Source organism: Schistocerca gregaria, chromosome 8 (genome assembly GCF_023897955.1).
Source record: "Schistocerca gregaria isolate iqSchGreg1 chromosome 8, iqSchGreg1.2, whole genome shotgun sequence".
NCBI lineage: Eukaryota > Metazoa > Arthropoda > Insecta > Orthoptera > Acrididae > Schistocerca > Schistocerca gregaria.
Window position 1 is genome coordinate 384,628,011 of NC_064927.1, and position 25,241 is coordinate 384,653,251.

Genomic DNA, 25,241 nt, shown 5'->3' on the forward strand with positions numbered 1-25,241 from the left:
CAACGAAAATTTAAACAAATCATATAGAGTGAGAAATGAGTTATACGTTTTAACATATCGAGTAAAAATAATGCATTACCTGATAGAGAAGCCTCCCTCAGCACTGATGTCAATTTTAGATGGACCTGCAATCTTCGATTCCACTCTTGGGAGCTCTAATGACAAAAATTTGCTGAATGTCACGGGAGCGACGGGCGGAAGAGGAGGAAGTGCAGGAAGAGCAGGCACTGACGGGATAAGTTTCGACAGTACTGAGGCTGGTGGGCCGAAGGTGAGTTTGGGAACCGCTGGCAATGGTGGTAGTGATGGTAGTTTTGGCAGAGGTGCTGGTTTAGGAGCTGGCGCTGGTAGTGGGGGCTGTGGGGATGGTGGAGCTGGTGGTGGGGGGCCATAAACAAGGTGAGGACGAACTGGTGGTGGAGTAGGTGGTGGTGGGGGTGGTGGTGGTGGTGGTGGTGGAGGAGGTGGTGAGGGCAATGGGGGTGGAGGAGCATATGGTAGTTTAGGGGGAGTGGGAAGTGGTGGTGGTGGTGGTGGAGGTGGTGGTGGTGCTGGAAGAGTTGGTGGAGGACCATAAGAAGGTTTAGGGGTAGGTGGTGGTGGTGGTGGTGGTGGTGGTGGTGGTGGTGGTGGAGGAGGAGGAGAAGGAGGAGGAGGTGAGGGCAGTGGCGGTGGAGGAGCATAGGGTAGTTTAGGGGGAGTGGGAAGTGGTGGCGGTGGTGGTGGTGGTGGTGGTGGTGGTGGAGGAGGAGGAGGAACTGGTGAGGACAGTGGTGGTGGAGGAGCATAAGGTAGTTTAGGGGGAGTTGGAAGTGATGGTGGTGGTGCTGGTGGTGGCGGTGCTGGAAGAGGAGGTGGAGGGCCATATGCTGATTTAGGAGGTGCTGGAGGAGGAGGAGGAGGAGGAGGAGGAGGAGGAGGAGGAGGAGGAGGTGGTGGCGCTGGGAGAGGAGGTGCAGGCCCATAAACAGGTTTTGGAGACGGGGGTGGTGGAGGTGGAGGTGGAGGTGGAGGAGGTGGTGCTGGTGGTGCAGAAGGGGGAGGACCATATTCTAGTTTTGGTGGTGCTGGAAGTGGAGGTGGTGGGGGAGGTGGTGGTGGAGGTGGTGGTGGTGCTGGGAGAGGTGGTGGAGGTCCATAAACAGGTTTAGGAGATGGGGGAGGTGGAGGTGGCGGAGGTGGTGGTGGTGGAGGTGGTGGTGGTGCTGGGAGAGGTGGTGGAGGTCCATAAACAGGTTTAGGAGATGGTGGAGGTGGAGGTGGCGGAGGTGGTGGTGGAGGAGGTGGTGGTGGTGCTGGGAGAGGAGGTGGAGGTCCGTAAGCAGGTTTTGGAGATGGTGGAGGTGGAGGTGGTGGAGGTGGTGGGGGAGGTGGAGGAGGTGGTGGTGGTTTTGGGAGAGGAGGTGGAGGTCCGTAAACAGGTTTTGGAGATGGGGGAGGAGGCGGTGGTGGAGGTGGCGGGGGAGGTGGAGGAGGTGGTGGTGGTGCTGGGAGAGGAGGTGGAGGTCCGTAAACAGGTTTTGGAGATGGGGGAGGTGGCGGTGGAGGAGGTGGTGGGGGAGGCGGAGGAGGTGGTGGTGGTGGTGCTGGGAGAGGAGGTGGAGGTCCATAAACAGGTTTTGGAGATGGGGGAGGTGGCGGTGGTGGAGGTGGTGGAGGAGGTGGTGGTGGAGGTGGCGGTGGTGCTGGGAGAGGTGGTGGAGGTCCATAAACAGGTTTTGGAGATGGGGGAGGTGGAGGAGGTGGTGGTGGTGGCGGAGGAGGTGGTGGAGGTGCTGGAAGAGGAGGTGGAGGTCCATAAACAGGTTTGGGAGATGGGGGAGGTGGAGGGGGTGGTGGTGGTGGTGGTGGAGGAGGTGGTGGTGGTGCTGGAAGAGGAGGTGGGGGGCCGTATACTGGCTTAGGAGATGGAGGAGGGAGAGCAGGGGGAGGTGGTGGGGGAGGTGGTGCAGGTAGTGGTGGTGGAGGGCCATATACCGTTTTTGGTGGTAGAGAAGGACGAGATGGGGGTGGAAGTGTCAGTGGTAATGGTGGTGGTGGTGGTGGTGGAGGTGGAGGTGGTGATCGCTGTGGAGGGGGTGCTGCAGGTGGTGGACCATATGCTAGCTTAGGTGGGGCTGGCAGCGGCAATGGTGGCGGAGGTGGCGGTGGTGGCGGCGGCGGTGGTGGTGAAGGAGTTACTTTTGCTGGTGGTGGAAGGACAACCTTTGGTGGTGAAGGTAATTTGGGAGCTGGAGGTGGAGGTCCATAGGCGAGCTTCGGTGGAGCTGGAAGAGGTGGTGGCGGTGGTGGTGATGGCGGTGGGGGTGGAGGTGCTGAAGGCGGCGGTCCGTAAACCGCATGTGGAATGACCACTTTGCCTGCAGGCGGCGATTGCAATTTCGTCAACTCTGGGAAATTCGGCAGAGGCGGAAGCGCTGGTAGAGGCGGCACCTTGGGCAGTGGTGCGTGGATCAACTTGAGCACGTCCTGGAGAGGTGGTTCGGGCAGCGCGTGAGCGCCAGGGAAGCCGAACGAGATCCGCGGGGGCGGCGGGGGCGGCGGCGGCGGCAGCGGCGCGTTGGGCCGGGGCGGCTTGGCGGCCGCCAGCAGCGCCAGCCACAGCACCGGCAGCGACGTCTGCAACTGGATACGAACACACGTCCCGTCAGCGCGCTGGCAGCTGAGCTGTCTCAGTCTTAAAACGTCCACACTGGAGCAATGATAAAAATTATACAGTGAGTACAGTTCTGCGTAGTTAGATACTCTACTAGCCATTAAAATTGCTACACCAAGAAAAAATGCAGATGATAAACGGGTGTTCATTGGAGAAATATATTATACTAGAACTGACATGGGATTACATTTTCACGCAATTTGGGTGCATAGATCCTGAGAAATCAGTACCCAGAACAACCACCTCTGCCCGTAATAACGGCCTTGATACGCCTGGGCATTGAGTCAAACAGAGTTTGGATGCCGTATACAGGTACAGCTGCCCATGCAGTTTCAACACGATACCACAGTTCATCAAGAGTAATGACTGGCGTATTGTGATGAGCCAGTTGCTCGGCCACCATCGACCAGACGTTTTTAGTTGGTGAGAGATCTGGAGACTGTGCTGGCCAAGGCAGCAGTCGAACATTTTCTGTAGCCAGAAAGGCCCGTACAGGACCTGCAACATGCGGTCGTGCATTGTCCTGCTGAAATGTAGGGTTTCGCAGGGATCGAATGAATGGTATAGCCACGAATTGTAACAAATCTGAAATGTCCACTGTTCAAAGTGCCGTCAATACGAACAAGAGGTGCCAAGACGTGTAACCAATGGCACCTCATACCATCACACCGGGTGATACGCCATTATGGCGATGGCGAATACTGTTCCAATGTGCGTTCACCGCGATGTCGCCAAACATGGATGCGACCATCATGATGCTGTAAACAGAACGGGAATTTATCAGAAAAAATGACGTTTTGCATTCGTGCACCCAGGTTCGTCGTTGAGTACACCATCGTAGGCGCTCTTGTCTGTTATGCAGCGTCAAGGGTAACCGGCAGCCACGGTCACAGAGCTGATAGTCCATACTGCTGCAAACGTCGTCGAACTGTTCGTGCAGATGGTTGTTGTCTTGTAAACGTCCCCATCTGTTGACTCAGGGATCAAGACGTGGCTGCTCGATCCGTTACAGCCATGTGGATAAGAAACCTGTCATCTCGACTGTTAGTGATACGAGGCCGTTGGAATCCAGCACGGCGATCTGTATTACCCTCCTGAACCCACCGATTCCATATACTGCTAACAGTCATTGGATCTCGACCACCGCGAGCAGCAATGTGGCGATACGATAAACCGCAAACGCGGTAGGCTACAATCCGACCTTTATCAAAGTCGGAAACTTGATGGTACGCATTTCTCATCTTTACACAAGGTATGACAACAACGTTTCACCAGGCAACGCCTGTCAATTGCTGTTTTTGTATGAGAAATCTGTTGGAAACTTTCCTCATGCCAGCACGTTGTAGGTGTCGCCCCGGCGCCGACCTTGTGTGAATGCTCTGAAAAGCTAATCATTTGTATATGACAGCATCTTCTACCTGTTGGTTACATTTCGCGTCTGTAGCACGTCCTCTTCGTGGGGTAGCAATTTTAATGGCCAGTAGTGTACACTCCTGGAAATGGAAAAAAGAACACATTGACACCGGTGTGTCAGACCCACCATACTTGCTCCGGACACTGCGAGAGGGCTGTACAAGCAATGATCAAACGCACGGCACAGCGGACACACCAGGAACCGCGGTGTTGGCCGTCGAATGGCGCTAGCTGCGCAGCATTTGTGCACCGCCGCCGTCAGTGTCAGCCAGTTTGCCGTGGCATACGGAGCTCCATCGCAGTCTTTAACACTGGTAGCATGCCGTGACAGCGTTGACGTAAACCGTATGTGCAGTTGACGGACTTTGAGCGAGCGCGTATAGTGGGCATACGGGAGGCCGGGTGGACTTACCGCCGAATTGCTCAACACGTGGGGCGTGAGGTCTCCACAGTACATCGATGTTGTCGCCAGTGGTCGGCGGAAGGTGCACGTGCCCGTCGACCTGGGGCCGGACCCCAGCGACGCACGGATGCACGCCAAGACCGTAGGATCCTACGAAATGCCGCAGGGGACCGCACCGCCACTTCCCAGCAAATTAGGGACACTGTTGCGCCTGGGGTATCGGCGAGGACCATTCACAACCGTCTCCATGAAGCTGGGCTACGGTCCCGCACACCGTTAGGCCGTCTTCCGCTCTCGCCCCAACATCGTGCAGCCCGCCTCCAGTGGTGTCGCGACAAGCGTGAATGGAGGGACGAATGGAGACGTGTCGTCTTCAGCGATGAGAGTCGCTTCTGCCTTGGTGCCAATGATGGTCGTATGCGTGTTTCGCGCCGTGCAGGTGAGCGCCACAATCAGGACTGCATACGACCGAGGCACACAGGGCCAACACCAGGCATCATGGTGTGGGGAGCGATCTCCTACACTGGCCGTACACCTCTGGTGATCGTCGAGGGGACACTGAATAGTGCACGGTACATCCAAACCGTCATCGAACCCATCGTTCTACCATTCCTCGACCGGCAAGGGAACTTGCTGTTCCAACAGGACAATGCACGTCCGCATGTATCCCGTGCCACCCAACGTGCTCTAGAAGGTGTAAGTCAACTACCCTGGCCAGCAAGATCTCCGGATCTGTCCTCCATTGAGCATGTTTGGGACTGGATGAAGCGTCGTCTCACGCGGTCTGCACGTCCAGCACGAACGCTGGTCCAACTGAGGCGCCAGGTGGAAATGGCATGGCAAGCCGTTCCACAGGACTACATCCAGCATCTCTACGATCGTCTCCATGGGAGAATAGCAGCCTGCATTGCTGCGAAATGTGGATATACACTGTACTAGTGCCGACATTGTGCATGCTCTGTTGCCTGTGTCTATGTGCCTGTGGTTCTGTCAGTGTGATCATGTGATGTATCTGACCCCAGGAATGTGTCAATAAAGTTTCCCTTCCTGGGACAAGTAATTCACGGTGTTCTTATTTCAATTTCCAGGAGTGTATATTGTGAATTTAACTGTCAAGTTCATTTCGCGAAAAGTTTAAAGAGGGAGCAAACTTAATATACAGATGAAACAACCTCGTGACACTTTTTACATTCGTCATCAAATTGGGTTTTATTCTGCATCTGGTTTCTGTTTGGTTCGATGTACCCAATTTTGGGATGCTGATTACGGAGATACTAAATTATTTTCTCCGTCACGTCACATTTCTAAGATAATAAAATCGTATCGTTTGTACTGCCAATACCTGTAACGGCACTAATTCTCTTCTAATGACGAATAAGATGACATTGCACTAAATGTTCTTCATTCTTCTTATGACATGGTCGAAGGTCGTGCATTGACAATAAATTGGTCTCTGATCCACATTTCATTTTGATATTTGAACTAGAGCTAGTTTAGAAAATGCTGTTTAAAAATCTTCATTCAGACCTTTACTTAAATACCTTAATTTACATTTTTTTCTCTTTTTTTTAAAGTTCGTATCTAGACTATTGTGAAAAAGGGGTGTAAGTTTCGCGAAACCCTCTGATGATCTCGACGGAAGCCAAGGTTTCGGCAGAATAATATTTAAGAAGTGCTGCTCTGTCCTGCTGCCACCAGTGTTGTGAATATCTGAACATGCTCTTTTCTACGAATGGAACTAGTTAATAAATCAAGTAACACTTTCCGATAACCATTTTCAGTGTAATGCTAGTTCCTGTATATTTTTGATTGTAGAACGACAATGTGCCTTTACAATAGTGGCATCACTCAGGTTTTCGAGATATTTAAAATTATATATTTGTTTATGTTTCGAGACGATTTTCTTCGATAGCTTGTGTCATGTTCCATGAATCATTTATGCATTTAATCGCGACGACATGGAATTAATTATTTCACAACCACATTACACATCAATATGTAAATATACTATAAGGTCAAAAGTATCGGAACACCTACTAGTGGGATGTGTCGACGCATCACCTTTATGGAGTTCGAACTCTGCTGGGGACACATTCAGTGAGTTGCCGGAATGTCTTCCTTATGAGCTGAAATGAGAAATGGTAGTGAAGTTGGATGCCGGGCTCTGGAGAAAATTCTACGTTCCAACTCGTGCCGAAGGAGTTCTGTTGCGTACACGCCGTTAATGTAGGCCGACCAGTCCAGTTAAGTAATCTTATTGCCGGCACAGAGACTGCATTATGTCTGGATGACTTCTCATGCCGCTACAAGTAGCTGTCATCTCCGAACTGTTCAGCTACTCTACGCAGTACACAATACTGCAAAATGTGTCTACAATCTTCCGCATTAAGCGTTTTCTTAACAAAATAAGGGGGGCACAAGCTTACCACTGAAACCATCTCCATATCGTAACACCAGCTCCTCAGTAGTTCGCTGTTGCCACCACACACGAGACCAGGTAACTTTCTCCAGGATTTCGCCGAACACAAGCCTTTCCATATATAAATGCCATATCTGTTGAATATAAAAAGCTGAGTTGTCATACTGATGTCAGTATCTATGAGGGAAGCAAGAATGGATGCAATGGGCAGTTGAAGGTGGTCATTGTCCAGTTCATGGCCGACCATGACAAAATATATGCGTTGAAATACATAAAAATTAAGGACCAAATGACCAAAGACAGTGGCCGGCCGGTGTGGCCGAGCGGTTCTAGGTGCTTCAGTCTGAAACCACGCGACCGCTACGGTCGCAGGTTCGAATCCTGCCTAGGGCATGGATATGTGTGATGTCCTTAGGTTAGGTTTAAGTAATTGTAAGTTCTAGGGGACTGATCACCTCAGATGTTAAGTCCCATAGTGCTTAGAACCATAACGCTCGCCCACATACCGCTGCTTAACCCACCATGATCACCAGATCTGTCTTCAAATCGAGCACCCATGTGACATCATTGGACGACAACTTCAGCGTCATTCACAAAAAGCATTAAGCGTCCCTTTTTTTTACGGACCAAGTGCAACAGGCACGGAACTCCACCCACAATCTGAAATCCGGCAGCTGTACAGCACATTGCAAGCACGATTGCGTGCTTATATTCAACATCCTGGCGGTTACACTTATTATTACTATACCGGTATTTCACATACGCATTGTCTTATCTCGCGCTTATATAAACATTCCTCACACACAAAGAAAGAAAATATGTTAGGTGGACATGCGTCCGGAAACGCTTACTTTCCATGTTAGAGCCCATTTTATTACTTCTCTTCAAATCACATTAATCATGGAATGGAAACAGCAACAGAACGTACCAGCGTGACGTCAAACAGTTTGTTACAGGAAATGTTCAAAATGGCCTTCGTTAGCGAGGATACATGCATCCACCCTCTGTCGCATGGAATTCCTGATGCGCTGATGCAGCCCTGGAGAATGGCGTATTGTATCACAGCCACAATACGAGCACGAAGAATCTCTACATTTGGTACCGGGGTTGCGTAGACAAGAGCTTCCAAATGCCCCCATAAATGAAAGTCAAGAGGGCTGAGGTCAGGAGAGCGTGGAGGCCATGGAATTGGTCCGACTCTACCAATCCATCGGTCACCGCATCTGTTGTTGAGAAGCGTACGAACACTTCGACTGAAATGTGCAGGAGCTCCATCGTGCAAGGACCACATGTTGTGTCGTACTTGTAAAGGCGCATGTTCTATCAGCACAGGTAGAGTATCCCGTATGAAATCATGATAACGTGCTCCATTGAGCGTAGGTGGAAGAACATGGGGCCCAATCAAGACATCACCAACAATGCTTGCCCAAACGTTCACAGAAAATCTGTGTTGATGACGTGATTGCGCAATTGCGTGCGGATTCTCGTTAGCCCACACATTTACAATTTGATCACGTTGGAATGAAGCCTCATCCTTAAAGAGAACATTTGCACTGAAATGAGGATTGAAACACTGTTGAATGAACCATTCGCAGAAGTGTACCCGCGGAGCCAATCAGCTGCTGATAGTGCCTGCACACGCTGTATATGGTACGGACACAACTGGTTCCCCGTAGCACTCTCCATACAGTGACGTGGTCAACGTTACCTTGAACAGCAGCCACTTCTCTGACGCTGACATTAGGGTTATCGTCAACTGCGCGAAGAATTGCCTCGTCCATTGCAGGTGTCCTCGTCGTTCTAGGTCTTCCCCAGTCGCGAGTTTCTGGACACTCTTATGTAATGTGGAACTGACTACTAGCTGTCACGAGAGGGAGACCCGCCTATGTAATAGAAGGAAAGGGTATCGTGTTTTCTGTAGAGGAACAGTAACAGCAGAATGGGTTAGAAGCGCGCAGGGAGTTTGTAAGTAGGCTGGTGATTGAATGTCATCGGAGTAACAAATTCATCAGGGACAGCTGAAGTCGACTGTTGGTGATGTGACTGTGAAATGGAACCACGAAGGAACAACCGGAGTTAAAGCAAGGCGAGGCAGACCAAATGTACTGCCAGTTGAGCACTGCCCAGAGTGATTGTAGAAAAAATCACATGCAGTTAGCGGAAGGAATCACTCTTGAGTTTCGAAGTGCTAGCAGTAGTCCAGGTAGTACAATCTCATACACCTAACATTTCTGTTGTCAGTGGTTAGCGAAGCTTGAGGTAATGTAAAGAGCGACGCCACTGCACTTTAGTCGACTGAAAACGAGTGATTTGGAGTAATAAATCAGTCTGTACCAATGGCAGTGGATTTGGCTTTGTGAAATTCCCGGAGAACGTTACCTGCCATCAAACGTAGCGCCAGCAGTGAGGTACAGAAGAGGTGGTGTTACGGTATGGGCGGGTTTTTCGTGGCTGGCACAAGGTCCCCACACTGCGCTTCAGAAAATACTAAATGCCAATGGATACAAACACACTTCACAGCATTGTGTACTGCTTACAGTAAAGAAAAAGTTCAGAGACGATTATTGCTTGTATACTCATGACAATGTAGCCTCTCATAAAGCAGTGTCTATGAGGCCATCTTTCGTGGACAATAAGATTCCAGCCACGCCCAGTGCTCTGACTTGAACCCGACGGAACACCTTTTGGGTGCGTTTCATTCTTTTATTTTCAATACCTCTTCTCTATATTAATGTATATTTTCAATTTTCTGAGCATCCTTCAATTGCGCTGTCCACGAAAGATGAAAGGCTGTTTTTAACTATGTCGTGTTTCAATTTTGTCATTTTAAGAAGGATTTTAACGATGGATGAAACCGTAATGGCATCAACACTAATCACGAATGTTTTATGGTAAGTATTCTGTAATTAATTCGTGTATACAGGATGGTCCATTGATCGTGACCGGGCCAAACATCTCACGAAATAAGCATCAAACGGAAAAACTACAAAGAACGAAACTTGTCTAGCTTGAAGGGAGAAACCAGATGGCGCTATGGTTGGCCCGCTAGATGGCGCTGCCATAGGTCAAACGGATATCAGCTGCGTTTTTTTAAAATAGGAACCTCCATTTTTGTTACATATTCGTGTAATACGTAAGGAAATATGAACGTTTCAGTTGGACCACTTTTTTCGCTTTGTGATAGATGGCGCTGTAATAGTCACAAACATATGGCTCACAATTTTAGGCGAACAGTTGGTAACAAGCAAGTTTTTAAAATTAAAATACAGAACGTAGATACGTTTGAACATATTATTTCGGTTGTTCCAATGTGATACATGTACCTTTGTGAACTTATCACTTCTGAGAACGCATGCTGTTACAGCGTGATTACCTGTAAATACAACATCAATGCAATAAATGCTCAAAATGATGTCCGTCAACCTCAACGCATTTGGCAATACGTGTAATGACATTCCTCTCAACAGCGAGTAGTTCGCCTTCCGTAATGTTCGCTCATGCATTGACAATGCGCTGACGCATGTTGTCAGGTGTTTTCGGTGGATCACGATAGCAAATATCCTTCAACTTTCCCAACAGAAAGAAATCCGGGGACTTCAGATCCGGTGAACGTGCGGGCCTTGGTATGGTGCTTCGACGACCAATCCACCTGTCATGAAATATGCTATTGAGTACCGCTTCAACAGCACGCGAGCTATGTGCCGGACATCCATCATATTGGAAGTACATCGCCATTCTGTCATGCAGTGAAACATCTTGTAGTAACATCGGTAGAACATTAAGTAGGAAATGAGCATACATTGCACCATTTAGATTGCCATCGATAAAAAAGGGGCCAATTATCCTTCCTCCCATAATGCCGCACCATACATTAACCCGCCAAGGTCGTTGATGTTCCATTTGGCGCACCCATCGTGGATTTTCCATTGCCCAGGAGTGCATATTATGCCGGTTTACGTTACCGCTGTTGGTGAATGACGCTTCGTCGCTAAATAGAACGCGAGCAAAAATTCTGTCATCGTCCCGTAATTTCTCTTGTGCCCAGTGCAGAACTGAACACGACGGGCAAAGTCGTCGCCATGCAATTCCTGGTGCATAGAAATATGGTACTGGTGCAATCTATGTTGATGTGGCATTCTCAACACCGACGTTTTTGAGATTCCCGATTCTCGCGCAATTTGTCTGCTACTGATGTGCGGATTAGCCGCGACAGCAGCTAAAACACCTACTTGGGCATCATCATTTGTTGCAGATCGTGGTTGAAGTTTCACATGTGGCTGAACACTTCCAGTTTCGTTAAATAACAGAACTATCCGGTGAACGGTCCAGACACTTGGATGATGTCGTCCAGGATACCGAGCAGCATACATAGCACACGCCCGTTGGGCATTTTGATCACAATAGCCATACAATAACTGTACACGACGTTCAAATGTTACGTGATACCACGTACTTATACGTTTGTGACTATTACATCGCCATCTATCACAAAGCGAAAAAAGGGGTACAACTAAAACATTCATATTTCTTGACGTACTACACGAATATGTAATAAAAAATGGGGAATCCTATTTTAAAAAACGCAGTTGATATCCGTTTGACGTATGGCAGCGCCATCTAGCGGGCCACCCAGAGCGCCATCTCGTTTACCCCTTCAAGTTAGACAAGTTTCGTTCTTTGTAGTTTTTTCGTTTGATGCTTATTTCGTGAGATATTTGGCCGGTCATTATCAATGGACCACCATGTATACTCTTGAACCCAGCTGCAGTGTTATGTGCAGTTCTCTAGGCTGTTGTATATTGCTAACATGACAAAAAATCTGTTTTTGTCTAAAATTTGAAGATGGATAGATTGTTAGCCGAAACTAGTGATCCACTTAAATGAGGAAGATTTCATGTGCGATATTTCCTTGGTTTTTAAACCCTAACATAAATAATAGGTAAAGAAATGTTACAGCTGTGTCACGCCAATCCAGATGAGTTCTTTAGCCGCCTAATCGCCGAGGACGAGTTCTGAAAGTATCAATTGGACCCAAAGACAATGAAGCAAAGCAAGCAGTGGAATCATGTGAATTCTCCGCCGTAGAAAAAGGCGAAGGCTCAACCATCATCTGGCAATGTGATGCTGAGAGCTCTTTTGGTGGCTGTCGTGATGTGGTACTAACAGATTATGTTCGTCACCAGCACGCTACGGAAATCTACTCACAAGGTTTTGGAAGTCCATGACGATGCGTCGCGGGAAATTGTCCAAGGCGTTGTCGTTCCTCGATGACGACGCCGCAGCTCATTCTGCACGGGACGCAAGTCATACGTGCAGCTTCTTTTGGCAATCAAATTTTCTCTCTATCCCGTATCCTCGTGACGTGGCACCTCCGATGAAGATACATTGCCTGGCATGCGCTTCTAGTATGACGATAAGGCGATTTTCAAGGTGCAGATATTGTTGAACAGCCAATATGTATAGTTTTACAACAAAGGCCTCGTTCAAGTCATCCAGCTTTGGAACAATATGTCACATTGAAAGGTCAATATACGGAGAAGGTCTGACACCAACTTTCATGCTTATAACCTGACTTTCTTAAGGGAACAATTCAAACTTTTAAAACTACCCCTCCGACACACGGTATTATAACGATCATGGAGTACTCTCGATCTACTTTCACGTGTATCTTCTGCCAGTTAAGGACGTCGTTCTTAGCTTTATTAGATGGGAAATCTTTAATCCAATCGCAAAGTTTCCTGGATGTACCGTAAGGTAGTATTTTGTTCAATAGGTCATAGTACAGAACTACATCGACCGAGTTGTCTAAGTCAAGGAATACGGAATCGGCCTTGGCCACCAGTATCTGCGTATTGACCTTTCGATCTCCTGCACAAAATGAACGGGCAGAGACAGCTGTTTGTGGGATCCATGCTGAGTCCTAGAGACTCCGTTTCAAATGAGTTCTACAAAATGTGAGCATAAAACATGTTCTCTAACTCTTCGATTAACTTCCTGTCTTCTGTTTCTGCAGTTTTCTCTAGCTGAAAGAGACTTGGTATCCAGTTAGGTCACCATTTGTGCTCTGTTTCAGCAGGACTTTGAATGGAATGTAACGTCTTAGTAGTTTCTACACGTCGCAGACAAGCGCAACCAGACACCTTACACACAGCACACAAACGATTGTATATTATCTTGTCTAAAACCTCCTGTGTGGGCTAGAAGCAGTCATGTCATCAAGATCGAAGCCGAGCGTAATGAGGCAATGAGCTTTCTTCCAACCATGACAAAATCAGCACTAGCTCTCTGGCTTGATAAGTTGTCTAACATAGCACCACCAGACTTCAGACGATAACAGGCAGTGGACTAAGCTAACTCCAATCAACAAAGTTATTTCTCAAATTCCACGTACTACGTTTGGATATAGAAAGCATATATGGAATCTCAAAAGTCTCCGCCAACTTGCTTCTCTCCATTTAGAATACTGGACGTCTAAGTGGACTCTGTTTGTTCAAATCGTCCAGATTTCACATTCCTGTATAGCAGTGCAATTGAAACGACTGTCTGATCAGACAGCGATACAAAACCGATCAGTGGCCTTCTCATCGAGTGAAAAGTGTATAATTAGTCGGAAAGATTCTTGTAAGTCTTGCTTTCTGTCACCAAACTGTTGTGAGAAATGAAAACAACGCGAATACAGCAGTCTACCGATTACTTCATCATTCTTCTCTCATTACTTTACTGTTGCACACACGTAAGGCAGAGTGGCTCACTTCCTTTCACACCTTATAGTATGGGTTGTAAGCGTAGATGTAATATAGCTGCCCATCCAAGGCCCTTCGCATACGAAGCGACTCAAATGAAACCCTTTGGTGACGTGAGTTGGTAACCGGTCGTTCGCGATTGACTTTCGGTGTGGTTAAATAGGGCTCCGCAGATGATGCGACTTCAGTGACTCACAGCTAAATCCCTCGCAAGGCGTTACCAACCAGTTGCCAGCGACTCGGCGTCCGCGTTGCCAAGCGATCTCAGGTCCATGTTGTCCTAGAATGGAGCTCTGTATTGGTTTAACTCCAGCATGGACGAGCAGGTTGTAAACATTAGCTTTGTACGGTAACATCGCATTTCTCACAACAACTAGCTCCCACTCTAGTACAGAAGGGATTTGACAAACAAGGCCACAAATTTCCGATACGTGTAAACGCAAATAGCGTTCACATACAGATGATTTGACGTGCAAACTACCGTCACCACATTTCCGTATATGTAAATAACAAGAAGTTTTGACTTTCGAAAAAAACAGTAACTTTGTGTTATGGCGAAAGAAATTAACTGTACCGAATCACTAAAGTAATGTCTGAATCTATGAAGAATGAAATTACACTGAAATTCAGACCTTTAGCTGCTTAAAGGCGTTTATAAATATCAACGGTGACAGTTGAAAATGTGTTCCCCAACTGGGACTTTTTTTGTTCTCATTTTGTTCCATATTGTTTGTTGCATTTGTTCGGTGCGGATGTACCATGTTCAAGTTCAGTGTTGAGCCGTTGGCTCAGTTTTCTATTATAGAGGGCAGCTAACCCTCTGACGGAACAATCTGAGCTATCGTGCCGGCGTGGGAGTCGAACCCAGGATCTCCTGAATACAGCGCAGACACTCTATCCATCTGAGCCACCGAGGACACAGAGGATAGTGCGTGTGCACGGAATTATCTCTGGCACGCTCCCCATGAGTCCCACACTTTCCAACTTTCTGACCACACACTAAAACATTTGTAGTTCCCCTGTCCACTGTACTCATTACTCGCGGCAGTCAATCCACTGATTCCCTTAAGAGTTCAGGCAATGTGAGTGCATCCGCACTGAAGTAGTTGGCGGGAGCACTAAGAATGTAGTGTGTGGACATTAAGTTGGAAATGTGGGTCTTATGGGGAGCGTGCCATGGACAAATCGATGCCATGTAAGCAGGAGATCCCGCGTTCGAGTCCCGGTCTGGGCACACATTTTCAACTGCTCCCGTCGATATTTATCAACGCCTGTGAACAGCTCAAGGTCTGGATTTAATTGTAATTTCAAAGCAGTGTTTAGTCGCTCTAAAAAACGCTAGTGAATTTCGACACCGCTGCTTGGATACGCTATACAGCCTTCAGTTTACGTTTCTTTGAAGGTACCGATGAATACAGAGTTTTCCTAGCTCTCTCATTTGTGTATAATAATAATCGAGAACCACATCTTCCTCTGAGCTTGACTCTGTCGTCGAAATGCCGAGTGTAACCAAAACATGCTTCGGTGCCACAAAGAAAACTCCCTCTCCTTCACGATCGCGAACCGTAGCTACAGTTTCTCATTTCAGAGTTGCACCGTAATCGGAACTATGTTGCCAACCAGATGGCAACTAATTGCCCGTCTAGATCGGCTGCCCATTGCGTTCTTTTTCAATCGTTCCGTGTTCGGACGGCCCAAGAATCGACAGTTGTTTCTTTCGAGAGCGGGCAGAGTGGTTGTTAGAGTGATGCGTGGTTTTTCGTCGTGGATGGGACGGGTGTTGTAGCACTACCAGAACACCAATAGCTGTGTTTCCAAAAACTGGTAGAAATTCAACAATAGTATTTGTTCATTTCTCGTATCAATGCTTCTTGACTAGAACTGTTTATAAATTATTATGTATAAGTGTACCTTCCATATTAGTGAGTCGCCTCGCCGAGGTACAGTCAGCCATGCTGTGAAGGTTACTGAATCAAGAAACGTGAACTTCAACATAATCCTGTGGATGTTACATTTGGGAGCGACTATAAACTGCGCTTAATAAGAAATCGCGAGAGAAGGTACTTTCGCTCGGGTGTCATGGAGTGAAATTAGCAACCAGTCGTGTCGCAAAACGGTCACAAGCACAGTTCTGTGGCGTAGAACGCTTTCATCTGGGAACAGAATCCACCAGTGCAATCGTCTTCAGCTCTTCGTCATTGTGGAAGTGCTGACTAGAGGATAGGAAGTTCTGGAGGTGCAAGCAAGGCCAGTTTAACACACAAGCGGCCGCTTGGGGTGCCAGAGACGTCCAAATGCAGATATTTTAAAGAGCTTACCAAGAGCGCAAGAAGGAGGAGTCGCGGAGGGGCAGGTGGGGGATGGGGTACCAAGTGCTGTCGCTTGTGTGAAAAAATGTTCTCGAAATGGCGCTGGGTACAAGGAAGAAAGGAAATCCTAGTGTATGTTCAAACAGCTCCTCGCCGAACTTATTCAGAACACTTGTGCGCCGAGCAGCATGCGGGCGATCATTATCATGAATTACCACAACACCTGCACTAAGCATTGCACACCCATTGCTTTGAATGACCCGTCGCAGTTTCCGCAGTTTTTCACAAGAACGGTCAGTATACTTATATGGATATGATGTCTGTTCTTTCGGACATGTCCGAAATTAGAATTATATTTATACTTTCAGCTGCTAATGGGCGTATATATATATATATATATATCAACGGGGACAGGCGAAAATGTGTGCCCGGACCAGGACTCGAACTCGGGGTCTCTTGCGTACATGGCAGACGCTCTATCCATCTGAGCCACCGAGGACATAGAGGAAAACGCGACTGCAGGGACTATCTCGTGCACGCCTCCCGTGAGATCCACATTCTCACCCTGTATGTCCATACACTACATTCGTACTGTCCCATCCCAACACACTCAATACTCGTGGAAGACATTCTTACCAAGTCCCGTAAGAGTTCGGGGAATATGTATGCATCCGCACAGAAGAAGAAGGTCATGGCCGGTGTTGCCAGAACTATATACTTATATAGATATGGTGTCCGTTCTTTCGGACATTTTCAGATATACGGAATGGACAGTGTCTTGAAAGGAGGATATAAGATGAACGTCAACAAAAGCAAAACGAGGATAATGGAATGTAGTTAAATTAAATCGGGTGATGCTGAGGGAATTAGATTAGGAAACGAGACACTAAAAGTAGTAAAAGAGTTCTGCTATTTAGGAAGTAAAATAACTGATGATGGTCGAAGTAGAGAGGATATAAAATGTAGACTGCCAATAGCAAGGAAAGCGTTTCTGAAGAAGAGAAATTTGTTAACATCGAATATAGATTTATGTATCAGGAAGTCGTTTCTGAAAGTATTTGTATGGAGTGTAGCCATGTATGAAAGTGAAACATGGACGATAACTAGTTTGGACAAGAAGAGAATAGAAGCTTTCGAAATGTGGTGCTACAGAAGAATGCTGAAGATAAGGTGGATAGATCACGTAACTAATGAGGAGGTATGGAATAGGATTGGGGAGAAAAGAAGTTTGTGGCACAACTTGACTAGAAGAAGGGATCTGTTGGTAGGACATGTTTTGAGGCATCAAGGGATCACAAATTTAGCATTGGAGGGCAGCGTGGAGGGTAAAAGTCGTAGAGGGAGACCAAGAGATGAATACACTAAGCAGATTCAGAAGGATGTAGGTTGCAGTAGGTACTGGGAGATGAAGAAGCTTGCACAGGATAGAGTAGCATGGAGAGCTGCATCAAACCAGTCTCAGGACTGAAGACAACAACAACAACATCAACGCCCATTAGCAGCTGCAGGTATTAACATAATTCTAATAAAGGTCAGCGGTCACTGCTTAACCTCTGGGCAGGAAGTCAATAAGCAGAATGCTGTTCCTGTCCCACAGCATCATGCCCATTACTTTCCCTCATCTTGATCAAAGATCCACTGTGACGCCAGTGTATTGAGTGGTGCTTGGTTTCTGTGGTAAAGTGGGCAATCCACGTCTCGTGGCCCATGACGAACCTGTCGAGAAACTCGTCGCCGTCACCGCGATTCCGCTTCAGAAATGTAAATGCTGGGAGCAAGCGACCCATTTTGTGGTCGGATGTCGGGTTTTTCATCCCCCATCTGGCACACGTATTCTCGAACAGCAGGTGCTTTGTGACAGTTTCGTGCAACAAAGATCGCAATGTCTGCGGAAAACGACTGTTGCGATACGTAATCGCGGAGCTGCGTTCCTTCAGAATGTGCTGCTACAGCAGCTCCACAAGGTCGTCATTGATGAGAGGCGGTCGCCCACGGCCCCTCTTTCAACGTGGACACTTCGACGACCTTCGGAAAATTGACTTCACCAGCGACTCACCATTTGTTTGCTCATTAGCTTCGGCCCGTACACAACAGTGAATTTCGATGGGCAACATGTTTTGTGCGTTAAGAAACTTTACCTGAGAACAAATCTTGCTGTGGGTTATCCCATTATGCACTCCGAAATAATGTTGACTGAAGTTGGGCAAATCAATCGAAACATGGCTCGTTTACTACGGGGCGATGTGTTCCAGAGTAAAGCTATTTGACTCCCATTCAAAAGGAGCGAGTTCAAATCGCCGTTCGGCAATATTGATTAAGATTTTCTGTTCTTTTCCTTAAAGTGGCTGAGGCGGATGTCGTGATGATTGGAAAGGATAAAGCCAATTTTATTCCACATCGGTCGAAATCGTGCCTCTTCTCTAATCACCTCAACGTCGACGGCGTGTAATCCTAATCTTGCTTCCATCATGCTGGTCTATTTAATCTATGCTCAATGGCGTGATGAATTCAGAAACCTTTACACAATTTTATAAAATTCCACTGTACGTGAATTTCGGAACTATGCTGTTCCCATATTTGCGTCGTAAAGGCGGAGGAAATTAATCATGGATAATAAATGGCATGCTGCCACTTCCACAACTGTTGACGTAAACCCATTGCTCAATGACATACGGAGCACACAGACAAGTAACAGGAACTGTAGATAATACCTAGAAAGAATACCGAAGGAGTTAAAGCAGAGCAAGTTTAACTGAAGCCGAAAACCATGAAAAGCCTAGAAACAAGACTCTAACAGTCACCGCAGCAAAATGAGTAATGAATGAACATCCGGCTATTTTGTACCAGTAAGTGAAATATTTGAAACGTATACTGAATGAGATAAGTTATCAGACTATAACTTGCAGGAACTATGCAACAAAACTGGTTTTAGCTACCGTTTGACAGCCATTATGCGTGTTCCGGTTTCTCTTGCGAAGAGTACAGATAAAAAAATAAGGCCACCGGTGAACCGCTTAAACCTTTAATGCGTCGTTCTGGAAGATTGGTTGGAAGGGGGCTATTAACTACTCTGACGCGTGGATTTTTATGTGCTCAAGAGAAAAAAGAGAAGTGTGCTAGACGCCTTCTGGAAAGAATTCTTATTCCGGAAGAGACGGAGAGATAGATGAAATACGTATGTCGGACACTATCGAACTAAGGTCATAAAATACAAATAGTTTTACACTAGAAGTTTTTCAAAGAGTACTTTTTACTTAATGACTTACGAGGGTCGTTCAATAAGTAATGCCCCACATTTTTCTCTCAGAACATATTTATTGTTAAGAGTCAGAATTTGGTCACAATATACATCAACATGTCTTGTCCATGTCCTATTTTTCTACATAGTCTCCATGATGTTCTATGGCCGTACGCCGATGTTGTGGAAGGGCATGTATTCCCTGCTGGTAAAAGCTTTTGTCCTGTAGGGGCAGCCATGTTTTCACTGCACGAGTGACACTCTCGTCATCTTCAAAGTGTGTTCCCCACAGAGAACCTTTAAGCGGCCAGTTGGCCGAGTGAACTTCGTCGTTGCTCAAATCTTTGAAAGAGGAATAGAAATTTAAGGACCAACTTGCCGTCGACGATGAGCACAAGCTCAGATTGGGATAAATATCACTCATAGCCATGTTTATACAAGATGCGCCTGAAAAGTTCGGTGAATGTTCTCTGAAAATATAGGGAACAAGAGTTACAAACAAAGTACCTTAACCGGTCTTCAAAGCAATGAAAATGGAAATGCCATGTGGCTGGGGCCTCAAGTCGGGTAGACCGTTCGCCTGGTGCAAGTCTTTCGAGTTGACGCTACTTCGGCGACTTGCGTGTCGATGGTGATGATATGATGATAAGCATAACACAATACCCAGATCCCGAGCGGAGAAAATCTCCGACCCAGCCGGGAATCGAACCCGGGCCGCTAGTTATTATATTCCGTCTCGCTGACCACTCAGCTACCAGAGGCGGACAATGTTCCTATGGTGGCAGTCTAATGGTCGTACAGTCTTCCACGATTACTGTTCTTTTAAATTAGCTGACAGTGTCGAAAGCACAACGTTGCTCTTATATCAAAGATTTTTATTAAAGTTCGTTGATCATCGTTTTCAAATGTTCGTGTAATTATGCTGAATCGAACTGCTTCGGCCCTAATAGCGCGTCTTTGAATATCTTCAACTTCTTTTGTCAGGCCTACTCGATAAAATCACAAACACTGGAGGAGTAATGTAGAATGTAGAAGAATCTAATACACGACATCCTTAACATCCTTTCACATAATTTTTCAACAAATTTTTGACTCGCCATTCCTACTATCAAGTGTGACGTTGAAACTTATTCTATAAAAGATGTATTATTCTTTAATATTTTTACGAAGAAATCACCATCCTGTAAGAACTTTTATGTCAGAACATGTGTATTTTCTATCAAAGATTGAATAACCGATGTCGGTTATAGCTCACAGACAGCATGCATAAGACATAATAAACAGCCTTTGCGTTGCATTCATTTTTCTGTAAAACAAACAACGGTTTAAGAAGGGAGGATTCCCTCTTCTGGCTACTTAATCTTGTTTCAGATTCCGAGGTATTAGGAGGTACGTGTTGTTTTCTGCAAGTAATATCTGATTTATTGGATAATAATCGTTTTATCCATAATTTTTGAGCTCTGTCATTATTTTATTAATTTTATTATTACGATTTTATGTGTTGTTGGAGATGTATCAGGAAATTGTGCACAACGTTTGAAGGCAGAACGACCGTCTGCATATCGCAACGCGCTGTTTAAAGATTGTAATCTCAACCTGTAGATTTATTTTTACGAATTCTGAATTAATAATCATTACCACTTTTTACATTCAAGTCCATATAATAAATGGCTCTGAGCACTATGGGACTCAACTGCTGTAGTCAATAGTCCCCTAGAACTTAGAACTACTTAAACCTAACGACATCACACACATCCATGCCCGAGGCAGGATTCGAACCTGCGACCGTAGTAGTCGCACGGCTCCGGACTGCGCGCCTAGAACCGCGAGACCACCGCGGCCGGCTCCATATAATATTTTCACAATCAACGAACCATCAAACAACGATGATGTTCAATAGCTACTAGCGCCTGATACACGGAAAGATCATGATGAGCGATGGTATACTATTTAATGACAGTGATTCAATACAGTAGAAAATTTGTTTGTATCTTGATGTGTGTCGTATTGAAATCACAGTGTGCCACCGCATTTGTGGCATGTCTTTTTCCGAAACAAAACTTTATTCATGCATTGCATAATTTTGGCAAGATTTAAGTAAATCACTTACTTTTATCTTCCAGAAAGAAAAGCTACTTTATAATGTGTTCGTTTTGTCTGCTGCGTCTTTGTAGTACGTTTTACACCAAACTATTTGTATGACGAGATGAAACAGTCGTCAAGGCACTGGGCATGTGTTCGACTAGAAGTTATTCAGATTTGTATTTTCCATGGTCTTCCTAAACCACTTTGAGCCAATGCCGCTGCGGCCGCTTTCTTCCTCCTTTTTTATTGATCATCAGTCTACTGACTGGTTTGATGCGGCCCGCCACGAATTCCTTTCCTGTGCTAACCTCTTCATCTCAGAGTAGCACTTGCAACCTACGTCCTCAATTATTTGCTGGATGTATTCCAATCTTTGTGTTCCTCTACAGTTTTTGCCCTCTCAGCTCCCTCTAGTACCATGGAAGTCATTCCCTCATGTCTTAGCAGATGTCCTATCATCCTGTCCCTTCTCCTTATCAGTGTTTTCCACATATTCCTTTCCTCTCCGATTCTGCGTAGAACCTCCTCATTCCTTATCTTATCAGTCCACCTAATTATCAACATTCGTCTATAGCACCACATCTCAAATGCTTCTATTTTCTTGTGTTCCGGTTTTCCCACAGTCCATGTTTCACTACCATACAATGCTGTACTCCAGACGTACATCCTCAGAAATTTCTTCCTCAAATTAAGGCCGGTATTTGATATTAGTAGACTTCTCTTGGCCAGAAATGGCTTTCTTGCCATAGCGAGTCTGCTTTTGATGTCCTTCTTGCTCCGTCCGTCAATGGTTATTTTACTGCCTAGGTAGCAGAATTCCTTAACTTCATTGACTTGGTGACCATCAATCTTGATGTTAAGCTTCTCGCTGTTCTCATTTCTACTACTTCTCATTACTTTCGTCTTTCTCCGATTTACTCTCAAACCATACTGTTCATTCCGTTCAACAGAGCATTTAATTCTTCTTCACTTTCACTCAGGATAGCAATGTCATCAGCGAATCGTATCATTGATATCCTTTCACCTTGTATTTTAATTCCACTCCTGAACCTTTCTTTTATTTCCATCATTGCTTCCTCGATGTACAGATTGAAGAGTAGGGGCGAAAGGCTACAGCCTTGTCTTACACTCTTCTTAATACGAGCACTTCGTTCTTGATCGTCCACTCTTATTATTCCGTCTTGGTTGTTGTACATATTGTGTATGACCCGTCTCTCCCTATAGCTTACCCCTATTTTTTTTCAGAATCTCGAACAGCTTGCACCAATTTATATTGTCGAACACTTTTTCCAGGTCGACAAACCCTATGAACGTGTCTTGATTTTTCTTGATCCTTGCTTCCATTATTTGCCGTAACGTCAGAATTGCCTCTCTCGTGCCTTTACTTTTCCTAAAGCCAAACTGATCGTCACCTAGCGAATTCTCAATTTTCTTTTCCATTCTTCTGTATATTATTCTTGTAAGCAGCTTCGATGCATGAGCTGTTAAGCTGATTGTGCGATAATTCTCGCACTTGTCAGCTCTTGCCGTCTTCGGAATTGTGTGGATGATGCTTTTCCGAAAGTCAGATGGTATGTCGCCAGACTTATATATTCTACACACCAACGTGAATAGTCGTTTTGTTGCCACATCCTCCTATCCTTCTCTAATGAGCTCGACATCAGTATGACGCTAAACTCTGTTCGTTCCGTCACTTTTCCATCCTTAATGAGTAATAAAATGTTCACGGTCACTACCAGGAAGCCATTTAAATGAAAGCAGTAAACTGTTACCTCCATAATCCTTCTGAGTTTCAACTCAAGTCAATGTGCGAGGACTTTAATGCAGGCAAATCAATCCACACGGTTATCTACCACTGCAAACTCAGTAACTGTGCTACTTTTACTAATTAAAAATACTCCACTCATTGATATGCGGTGGTTATTTGTAAGGAGCAGGACTCGATTCTTAGTATCTCTACCCTGATTTAACTTTTCTGTTATTTCTGTAATTCTGGCAGTGCCGGAATGGTTCATAACACAGAGCAAGCTAGACGTTGACGGAACGCTGAGTTCTATCATCTCCTTTTCTCTTATCGAAACTTACGTCCGCATTTCATCAGCTACTGTTTTTGTGGAATTTCAACATTGCATCGGCAAAATGATCCGCAAATGTGTTCAAGCTTATTAATTCTTTATTTTGTCTGTCTCAGGCCCACTGACAGTTTGGCATACTGGTAACAAGTTTCGAACATGTATGTTAGTTATCGAACCATTATCTGAGTGATTCTGAAATAGTTAATGAAGTAGTATGTATAGTAGACTCTTACATTGAGGACAGAAAATGCTCGAAGATGAACAGTTGTGAATAGCTTAAAATGTAAAGGTATTATTTCATTAATGATTTTAGAACCAATCAGAAAATGGTTCGATCGATAATGAACTGACACATCTACTCTTGCATCCACATGACTCTTCTGTAATTCACAATTAACTGCTTAGCGGAGGATTCATCGAACCACTTTGAGATTGTTTCTCTACCGTTCCACTCTCTAGTAGCGCTCGGGAAAAACAAACTTTTGAACTTCGCCGTGTGAGCAGCGATTTATTTCATTGGAATGATTATTTCTCCCTGTGTAGGTGGTTCCAAAAAAATATTTTCGTTCTGAGGAGAACGTTGGATATGGAAATTTCGAGAAAAGATCTCTCAGCAACGAAAAACGCCTTGGTTTTAATGATTGCCACCCCAACTCGCGTATCATATCCGTGACACTGTCTTCCCTACTTCGCGATAATACAAAACGAGCTGCACTCCGTTGAACTTTTTCGATGCTTCTGTCAATCCAATCTGGTAAGGGCCCCATACTCTACAGCAGTACTTTAGTAGAGGATGGGAAAGCGTAGTGTAGGCACTGACGATCGAACTAGTCACCAAAAACCCGAATTGTCAGTGCAACTCTGACAGAATGACAAAAAATAATGCAGCTTTACTGTATGATTAAATGATGATGGCATCCTCTTGGGTAAAATATTCCGGAGGTAAAATAGTCCCCCATTCGGATCTCCGGGCGGGGACTACTCAGGAGGATGTCGTTATCAGGAGAAAGAAAACTGGCGTTCTACGGATCGGAGCGTGGAATGTCAGATCCCTTAATCGGGCAGGTAGGTTAGAAAATTTAAAAAGGGAAATGGATAGGTTAAAGTTAGATATAGTGGGAATTAGTGAAGTTCGGTGGCAGGAGGAACAAGACTTCTGGTCAGGTGACTACAGGGTTATAAACACAAAATCAAATAGGGGTAATGCAGGAGTAGGTTTAATAATGAATAGGAAAATAGGAATGCGGGTAAGCTACTACAAACAGCATAGTGAACGCATTATTGTGGCCAAGATAGATACGAAGCCCACACCTACTACAGTAGTACAAGTTTATATGCCAACTAGCTCTGCAGATGATGAAGAAATTGAAGAAATGTACGATGAAATAAAAGAAATTATTCAGATAGTGAAGGGAGACGAAAATTTAATAGTAATGGGTGACTGGAATTCGAGTGTAGGAAAAGGGAGAGAAGGAAACATAGTAGGTGAATATGGATTGGGGCTAAGAAATGAAAGAGGAAGCCGCCTAGTAGAATTTTGCACGGAGCACAACTTAATCATAGCTAACACTTGGTTTAAGAATGATGAAAGAAGGTTGTATACGTGGAAGAACCCTGGAGATACTAAAAGGTATCAGATAGATTATATAATGGTAAGACAGAGATTTAGGAACCAGGTTTTAAGTTGTAAGACATTTCCAGGGGCAGATGTGGACTCTGACCACAATCTATTGGTTATGACCTGTAGATTAAAACTGAAGAAACTGCAAAAATGTGGGAAATTAAGGAGATGGGACCTGGATAAACTGAAAGAACCAGAGGTTGTACAGAGTTTCAGAGAGAGCATAAGGGAACAATTGACAGGAATAGGGGAAAGAAGTACAGTAGAAGAAGAATGGGT

General features: G+C 45.6%; 1 protein-coding gene across 1 annotated transcript in view; it reads right to left on the reverse strand.

The window, feature by feature from the left end:
• LOC126284675 (basic proline-rich protein-like) overlaps positions 1–25,241 on the reverse strand; it is a 46,415-nt gene that overhangs the window by 16,738 nt on the left and 4,436 nt on the right. The window contains exon 2 of the mRNA XM_049983794.1: positions 80–2,625. Within this exon, the coding sequence (XP_049839751.1) occupies positions 80–2,625 (2,546 nt within the window). The remainder of the gene's footprint in view (positions 1–79; positions 2,626–25,241) is intronic.